Source organism: Populus euphratica, unplaced genomic scaffold (genome assembly GCF_000495115.2).
Source record: "Populus euphratica unplaced genomic scaffold, PopEup_1.0 scaffold14.1, whole genome shotgun sequence".
Classification (NCBI taxonomy): Eukaryota; Viridiplantae; Streptophyta; class Magnoliopsida; order Malpighiales; family Salicaceae; genus Populus; species Populus euphratica.
The window spans coordinates 7,197-16,303 of record NW_011499876.1 but is presented as its reverse complement, the minus strand read 5'-3'; the positions used below and the strand labels follow the sequence as shown (position 1 = coordinate 16,303).

General features: G+C 34.6%; 3 protein-coding genes across 3 annotated transcripts; 1 reads left to right on the top strand and 2 right to left on the bottom strand.

Moving 5' to 3' along the window:
- The first annotated feature begins 970 nt into the window (after positions 1 to 970).
- Positions 971 to 3,681, top strand: LOC105128341 (serine carboxypeptidase-like). Its single transcript, XM_011029953.1, has 9 exons — positions 971 to 1,439; positions 1,570 to 1,738; positions 1,852 to 1,971; positions 2,094 to 2,237; positions 2,337 to 2,487; positions 2,604 to 2,692; positions 2,825 to 3,083; positions 3,162 to 3,295; positions 3,394 to 3,681. Exons 1-9 carry the CDS (start codon positions 1,102 to 1,104, stop codon positions 3,514 to 3,516), a joined length of 1,527 nt encoding a protein of 508 aa, XP_011028255.1. The 5' UTR covers positions 971 to 1,101; the 3' UTR covers positions 3,517 to 3,681.
- A 107-nt stretch (positions 3,682 to 3,788) lies between these two features.
- On the bottom strand, positions 3,789 to 5,113 carry LOC105128340 (uncharacterized). The gene is made up of 3 exons (XM_011029952.1): positions 4,753 to 5,113; positions 4,536 to 4,656; positions 3,789 to 4,437 (listed from the first exon to the last, which is right to left on the bottom strand). Exons 1-3 carry the CDS (start codon positions 4,936 to 4,938, stop codon positions 4,262 to 4,264), a joined length of 483 nt encoding a protein of 160 aa, XP_011028254.1. The 5' UTR covers positions 4,939 to 5,113; the 3' UTR covers positions 3,789 to 4,261.
- A 1,506-nt stretch (positions 5,114 to 6,619) lies between these two features.
- On the bottom strand, positions 6,620 to 8,011 carry LOC105128339 (transmembrane protein 258-like). The gene is made up of 4 exons (XM_011029951.1): positions 7,913 to 8,011; positions 7,699 to 7,805; positions 6,946 to 7,024; positions 6,620 to 6,846 (listed from the first exon to the last, which is right to left on the bottom strand). Exons 1-4 carry the CDS (start codon positions 7,913 to 7,915, stop codon positions 6,799 to 6,801), a joined length of 237 nt encoding a protein of 78 aa, XP_011028253.1. The 5' UTR covers positions 7,916 to 8,011; the 3' UTR covers positions 6,620 to 6,798.
- Between the last annotated feature and the right edge of the window lie 1,096 nt (positions 8,012 to 9,107).

The following is a 9,107-nucleotide window of genomic DNA, read 5'->3' as shown; positions in this document are numbered from 1 at the left end:
TCACATGTAACCTACTTAAAACTCTACATGGGAGTGAAGAATAATCGAATTTGTTACAAGTCAAAATCTTAAATATCAAGAAAACCAAAATCAATAGAAGATTTTCAAAATATCTAATTTTATTAATAGTGCTAAAATACTATTACAATATCTTATATAGAAAAAAATTAGAAAACCCTAATAATTCCAAACAAAAAAAACAAAAAAAAAACCATTATCTTCAAATAGAAAAAAAACTAGAAAGGCATAATAATACAGAATAAAAAAAATAATTTTTTTTAGTTAATTTAAATTTACCCTCTCAACTCAAGATCCCGACCCGATCATAGATCCATACTTAAAACAAGATTTTATAACTATGCTTTCTGTATTGATATATGTGACAATTAGCATATGCCATTAATCAGTGTGGACCGACCAAGCACAAGAAAGTATATTCTATTTAATATGTATTTGAATATGTATCTTGAGCTGATTGTTTAACCAATTCACTTTAATATATTAACACTGAAAATTGAATAACAGACAAACTGGATTCAAGATAACCGATCGCTTCAACTAAAATATGGTATTATAAGATACGTTATTATACACGAATTTGGTATATGAATTATCGTATTAAGATTAATTATTATAAATGCAATAGAGCACATGGGAGTCAAAAAGGTTTAACTCATTGATGCGTTGAATCCCATTACTATAATTAATTACTAAAATTAGTTCATGTACTGCGAGCCACAACATATATATATATTACAGCTTGAATTAACATGTACATATCCCATAAATTCTGAATGATAAAATTGCATCATTAATGACTTCATATTTCTCTGATACATTCCATGGACTTATCCCATAAGATATACAATTGATGCTTCGAGAAAAGGGAAGGGGAAAACGAAAGAAGAAAATAATAGAAAAAAGAGGAGGCGTGCCAACAATACAAGATTCTATTAATATAACTAGAAAATGGGCAAAAAATTATGACACTAACTCTCTGGTCTTTCACACACAAACCCTTTGTAGTTTGGTCCGAATTAACTATTTAAATCCTCATGGTTTGATGCCAAATTCATTCATGTTCTATTGTTCTCGTTAGCCATGGCATCGACTTATTCTTACATGTTTTTTAATTTTTTTCTTTTTCTCCTCATCACTTCACAATTCTCATATGCTAGATATCCCAAGGGCCAGCTTGACTTGTCTGCCAGCTTCCTGCCAAGACTACAAGCAGAAACGCAGATAAGAGGGCTTAATTTGTTCCCTAAGCATGCCATCAACGTACCTGCCTTCGATGATAATGAACTTTTAGGCACTTCTTCTCCAAGTATTGTTGAGAAACAATTCCAATTCCATCTTCTTGGTAACCCAGGGCCTTCTGTTCAAGAGTTTGGCCATTATGCTGGGTACTACCGCCTTTCCCATACTAAAGCTGCAAGGTAATTCAGAGCTGCATGTATTTTTTTTTATCGTTATTATGCCTGATGCAGTAAATTAATGAAGGCTTGATGCTTATGCACGGAGATTTTCAGCCAAGTTATGTAATCATGCGCTGCTTGTTATTTGCAGGATGTTCTACTACTTCTTCGAATCGCGGACTAACAAGAATGATCCTGTTGTCATATGGTTGACAGGAGGGCCAGGATGTAGCAGTGAATTGGCATTGTTTTATGAAAATGGTCCTTTCAATATTGCTAACAACCTGTCTCTTTCATGGAATGACTACGGTTGGGACAAGGTAATTGCAGCTGCTTTTACTTTTCTGATGACGTCGATTTCAAATTTCCTCTGGTACATGATAATTATGCCTCCAGCATAAACAAGTTTTCTGTAACCATTGATCTTTGGCAGGCATCAAATATTATATTCGTTGACCAGCCTACTGGAACTGGCTTCAGTTATACGACAGAGGAGACTGACATTCGCCACGACGAAACTGGAGTCAGCAATGACTTGTATGACTTCTTGCAGGTCAGATTACTTTCATCTACGGTCCTCCTTTTCGTTTCATTATTTGTCAACATATGAAGTTTCACGTTAATGATTTGATATTCACACGATCTCTCTCTCTCTCTCTCTCTCTGATTCTGTAGGCATTTTTCAAAGAGCATCCTCAGTTGACGAAAAATGATTTTTACATAACTGGAGAATCTTATGCTGGGCACTACATTCCAGCATTAGCTTCTCGGGTTCACCAAGGAAACAAAAAGAAAGAAGGAATTCATATAAACCTCAAGGTATGCACCCAATGCCCTCAAATCTTGCTTGTTTTATAGCTGTTTCATAACTGCTGAATTGGTTTCTACTGTTTCTAACCGCTAAAACTTGTTTGATAGGGTTTTGCCATTGGCAATGGTCTAACCCAACCTGACGTTCAGTATAAAGCATACACTGATTATGCTTTGGACAACAAGTTAATCGAAAAACCTGATTACGATAGCATTAACGAGATGATCCCAGGCTGCGAACGAGCAATCAAAGTTTGTGGTATCTTTTCTTACTTCGGCTTCATTTCACCTAGTAGTGGTTTAACAAACCGAAGTGGCACCCGAATTACCAGTACTTGGTTTTATTATATATCGAACTGAAAAGTCCCTTTCCAGGAACTGATGGTGTATCTACTTGTGAGGATGCATTTGACGTCTGCAACAACATATTTCAGAGCATCTTGCAAGTTGCTGGCAATATAAACGTAAGGAAGCACAACCTCCACTATACATCTTTTTTTCTCTAAACAAACAACCTAGCAACACTAATGATGGATCAAGGGAACACGAAAGCATTTTTGATGTAAATGTGAGTTTGTGAACTCTGTTGTCTGCAGTACTATGATATTAGAAAGACATGCGAGGGCAGTCTATGCTACGATTTCTCGAACATGGAAACATTCCTGAACCAGAAAACAGTAAGGGATGCTCTAGGCGTAGGAGATATTGAATTTGTTTCCTGCAGCAGCGTGGTGTATGATGCAATGACAAGGGACTGGATGAGAAATCTTGCAGTAGGAGTTCCTGCTCTCCTAGAGGATGGTATCAAGGTGCTTATTTATGCTGGAGAGGAGGATTTGATATGCAACTGGCTGGGTAAGTCTACATGGTATAACAAACTAATTAGCCCTGTTTTTGATCAGTGACAGCAGTATCATGCTTGTATTTTGCCAGGAAATTCAAGGTGGGTAAATGGTTTGGCATGGTCTGGCCAGAAAGACTTCGGAGCAGCTCCAACAGTTCCATTCATTGTTGAAGGCAGAGAAGCAGGACAGCTGAAAAGTCACGGTCCTCTCAGTTTCCTAAAGGTCATTCTCTCCCCCGTTGTTTTTGTCTGTTGTTTCTGTGTACGATGTGATGATATTTAATTCTTACTCAAGAAACTTTGATCACCTACAACTACCAGGTTCACAATGCTGGTCACATGGTTCCAATGGATCAGCCAAAAGCTGCATTACAAATGCTGAAGAGCTGGATGCAAGGAAAGCTTGCCGTGACTGGCACTAAAGATTGGCTTGCTCCCCAGTAATTTGCCTCCACTGTCTTGGCATTCTCAAGCATTGTCTCACACCCATGGTTTTCAGCAATGATGTTTTGTGCATGTCTCCAATGATAGATTCTGCTAATCTCAATATTCGTGTTCTCAACTCCAGAACAGATACAAAATAAAAGACAGATACAATTTTCATTTATATGTCTTCAGTGTGAGCTCAATGGGTTTGGTACTGGTAATCATTTGTAGACCATGAATCAAATCAAATCAAAACCAATTTAAAAGAAACCAATTTGAACAACTTGACAGCATTGATATCACCCATTTATGATATACAAGACCGGGAAATATAAGCATTACTGTATGTAAAGAGAAATATAGTCTGTTACATAGGTAATCGGCAGACACTTCTCCCAGAGAATGACGATTTCAAGTAAGTTAGGCTGAGCTCTACCCAGTTTATTACTCAAACAATTGATACCCTAAAAAGATATCCTTGAATGCTTAAGACCTGGAATGCATAGCTTAAGACTGTAGTGTCTCTTGATACACACCCCGCAGCCAATTTGCCACTACCAATGAGCAATTATTTTCTTCAGTAGAAAGGAGCCTCGGTGCCTTTGATTTCTCAAGTGTCGTAAACAGAACTCAGAAGCAAAACAAATTATCATTTTAAACCAGTATCCAACCCACAAGACCTCCTTGCCACAAACTACTCTTTTAAGGAAAATTTGGCTAAAACAGATGGCATTGTCAATCCAATGATGAATGGATAAAAGAATCAAGAAGTTGCTGGTTTTACCCCATAGAATTCCTTCAATGATTCAATTGCTGGCTTGAAACCAGACCTCAAAGGTACAATAGAGACAGCTCGCAAGTGTTGTGCATTACCATTCTTTGGTTTGGACAAAGTCATTCTAAACATCTCTCCTTCCAAAATTTTAGCAGCATTGGAAGCTGCATAAAGCCAGGCATACATCCCATCATTGGAATTTGCATTAAAAAAAGAAGATAAAAATAACAAGAAATTTTTCTTTTCTTTTTTTTTCTTTTACCAGCGAAAGGGTGAAGCTTGGAAAAGTGAAAGAAGTCATCAGCAGAGCAGCCAAACAAGACTGTAGCAGCCCTATCAAAGCACATGACATTAAGCACCTTGGTATCCGTGGCTATGGAAACCTGCCCAGAAAACAGAAATCATAAACAGACTCTAGTGACCCTTTATTCCATTATGAAACTTTTGGCAAACTAAATGGTGGGGTGGTAGAAACTTACAAGGACACGAAATAGGCGCTTGGAAGAGGAGGCGGCGGTATTGTTGTGGCAGAATTTGCAAAGGGCATTGAGAGTATCAGGAAGAGTTCTCTCGCAGAGTGAGCAGGCTCTGTAAGAGAGACTGTTGGCGTAGTCCATGCCTATCACTGTACACATTACTGTTGCGGCCTTCTCATAATCCTCCATTGATTCGCTTCCTCAAAGATAGCTATTTTCTTCCTTCCTTTTTGTCTTTCTTTCTTTGTTTTCCGTTCTCTCTCGTTTGGTTGTGCAAGGGGAAAAAGAAGGATAACTTTCATTTTACCCCCTAAATTTATGGATTTTATCAAGGTCTTTCAAAAGGGTTTTTTTTTTAATCACCTAACCTTCAATTTCTTCCACAAGTATAGATAGTTATCGTTTTGACTTTTTAAATAAAATTTTCACATCATTCGATTTCAAGACATACACTAAAAATTTGATTTTAAAAGCAATTTTTCATAAGACAGTAAGAAAGAAAAACAATATAAAATTCAATCGAAAATATATATTGATGTGATACAAATTGTTTTTTCACGGTGTCTAATGAAGACGCATAACAAACTAGATTTTCTTGGAGATTTGGTATGGGTCAGGTTTAATAATGACCCGTGAGATTCCATTTTATTTATGAATTTGTATTCCAATCAGAAGATGTTTCATGGAATTGATAAACCAACTCTTAATAATGGAGTTTTCGGCTCTCCATCGTCTACAAATTGGGTTTGTAGGTGCTGGTTGGGGTAAATCCTTAATGATATAACCTAGTTTGTCTTTTCCGGATGTGTACATCTCCTTAATTTGAGACCATAAAGCATAGATGATATTTTCTAGTTTAATACCAATCTAGGTAGTAAAGTAGTCTGGTATTTAAGTTTGTATTTGAGGAAGGATTTGGTCTATTTTTAAGTGATATTATCTAGGATTTCTGGTGTGTCCGATTTTCATTACAAAATGGTCTGGGATTTTTTTTAAGATTTACAGCAAGATTTCAGCTTTGATACCATGTTAGATCAGATCAATAAGCTTTAAAGACTTAGTTTTTCCATTGATACATTGTATGATTGTATACAACAGAAAACATATCTCAATCTCAACATTTAGTATATGAGATTTTTCAGGCTATTATTTAAAAATTAATACAATCAGAGCTCATGTTAACATGATATCTTTTAAGTATGAAGCTTTGTTGTTTTGATTACGAAATCCATGAGAGAATGTTAGGGAGAATATTTGGTGTGGGAATGCCCTTGAATCCTAAGAAAATCAACCCTCGGTGTTTTCAATTCATATTTTAATTGGGAGGCATGTTTGTGTTTTGATTTGTGAGATGTACCATTAATATGATAATATAAGGTTCTTATGATCTAGGCATACTTTATTTAACTTAGAAATAAATGCTTTGGAAACTAAAAGTTCACTACTGTAGGGTTTCTCTGTGCATTAATTTAAATGGAGCATGTTAGATCTCCTTGATTATATAGAAGATGTAACGTCTCATCTCCATTTTTTGAAAACTGAAGTTCACGGGAAGGGGAACTTGTAAACCCAAACAGTTCCATCTGATTTGATAAATCATGAGCTTGTCATCCATCTCTCAAACACACGGTGGAAAAGATGTGAGCAACTAAAAACTAATGATAAATAACAAGCTGCCATCCATCCCTCTAATACAAAGCAGTAATACACGTTATTCTCTCTATCCTTAATTAAACGGCTGGTTATCAATTGTAAAGTTTCAAGTCTCCACTAATTGGTCAAGGCTCTGCCTAGGGATCTTAAATGGGGAAGAGGAAAGGGAAGCTTAGAGCATCCTAGCAGATGAGTAGTAGCAACCTTGAAAATTAGCACAGCAAAAATGAAGAGGACAGCCTCCTGAATTCATAAATCACTCAAAAAGATTAATGATGTAACATCATAGTCCATAAATCATTGATCACCAAGTTCTCAACTAAATTGGCAGAATTAAACATCTCATCATATGCAGCCAATCCTGCTTGACATAATTTTGGTTCAAAATTGACCAACTTAGACATAAACACCAGAAGCAAGTAACAGGAACAAGGACCCAAAGCCCTGCACCAGCGACATCAGAGATCAGATTGAGCAATGAACCAGAATTAACAATAACAAATCAGAAGGTGATGGGGGAGTAACAAGCATAACAAATCATACCAGAAATAAAGAGGCAATTGCTCCTGTTGTAAGCTCCTTTGCCAAACTGCGATTTCTCCTAGAAGAGGTTGCTTCATAACTGCACAAACAAACCACGCTTGTATAACATCAGAAACGAGATGGCACGTGCTGTTACACAAACAGATCTTTTCATGGTTCATCAACAACATGATTAAACAAAATAGCAGATCTTTTCATAATTCATCTACATGTTTAAATTTAAATAAAACTCTTTGTTCTAGAAAAGAAAACGAAATGCCTGCTCCATAGAGTGTTAATCTTTATTATTACAGTATATTAAGTATGCCGATGATGTTTGTAATAATTAATCTGAAGCAACTTTTGGTGGTATTACCTCATGGAAAACATAAATAGAAGATTAAAATGTGAGAAACAAATCAAATTAAGGCCTCGTTTGTTTGCTTGCCGAAAAGTTCCATGGAGGAAAACGTTTTCCTAATAATAACAAAAAGCCTTAATTTTTAAGCTGTGACTAGTAACCATTTCCATTGACTAACTTTCCTAAAATTCAACGTGGGAAAATCTAGAAAGTGGTTTCCAGAAACATTCTATGAAAAACAAATACAAAAAAGCCCTAAATTAAAATCACAAATCACCTTGACTGGTAATTGAATTTTTTTGGGCAAATTACATCACATGTAGATCTGATCTAGTGGAGGAAAGGAACTGCTAATGAAGCAAAAGCACAACAATAATTCCAGCAACAATTCATTTCAGCATAGCTTAGCTTACATGAAGAAGGAAGCAGTGACAATAAGGCCGATGGCCAGCATGAAGACTGCTAGGGTTGGGTACCATGCCACCGGGACTGGACTCGATATTGCTGCTGCCTTTGAACCCTTCAATTCAATAAGAAAAAAAAAATCAAGAAGCAGAACAACTACGTAAATCAATCCAATTCTCAGCTATTAAAATAAAAAAATAATAAAAGCAATTGATCTTCTACCATTGACTTGTATCAGTGCTGTTTGTTTTGAGAGATGTTTTGGTCTCGTTATTCACTTGACGACGCCCCCAGACTTACTCTGCTCTGCTTGAATGCTTGGCATCATAAAATTAAAAGTAGTAATAAAAGGAGGGACTGCGGACTTCTACTTTGGGCCGATATTCAGTTGGGTGTAGCCTTTTCTTGTTAATGCGATGGCCCAGGGTAGTTGGACTTGCTTCCTTAGTCCAGCCCGTTTTAATATTGGAGAGGAGATTAGCACTAAGAATTGGGATACTTTTTATTTTTTTTAACTATGGTCTATTTATTTATCGGAAAGTATTTATTTCATGAAAAGTGAATTTAGTGGAAAGTTTATTCCTTTTATATAGGAAAATGTTTTCCTAGAAAAAATGTTTATTTTTTAAATTGAGAGGCTTTAGAATTGCATATGTCCATTGATTTTCCAACCCAACCCCCAGTGATTAAGAGAATAATTATTAAAAATTTACCCATGGTCAATTTAATATTCCATTAAGTGTGCGATGAAAACCTCCGGACTTCTCATGATAATTTTACTTTTAAAAGTGGTTGTTCATCCGTGAATGCATCCATGAATATTATATAAATAAGGTCCGTTTGTTTATTGAAAAATAGGGTTTTTTAAAAATAATTTTTTAAAAAATAAATTATTTTTTAATATTTAGTAGTATAATAAAAAATAAATTGAAAAACACTTTTCAATAATTGATCATCTCATGAAAAAAGAGCTGAAAAATAATTTGTTAATATTTTATTTTTTTAATTTTATTAAAATAATGAGAAATTTTTTTGACAAATTAAAAATTTAAATGAGAATGAAATTAAGAAAAAAAAATATAATTTCATAAATTATTTCAAATAAAATAAATAATAATTAAAATAATAAAGATCAAATCTAACAAATAAAAAAATTAAAAGATGAAGAAATTCAAATAATAATAATTACCATTTCATAAATTATTTCAAATAAAATAAGTAATAATTAAAAGAATGAGGACCAAATTTGATATATAAAAAATTTCAATTAAAAAATAATAAGAAAAAACAAATAAAAATGATAAAAATAAGGACCAAAATTAATATAAAAATTAAATTTTACAGAATAAAATTAAAAAAAAATATTAAAAATAAAATACATATAACAATCAAAAGTTTGAGAACCAAATTTGATATA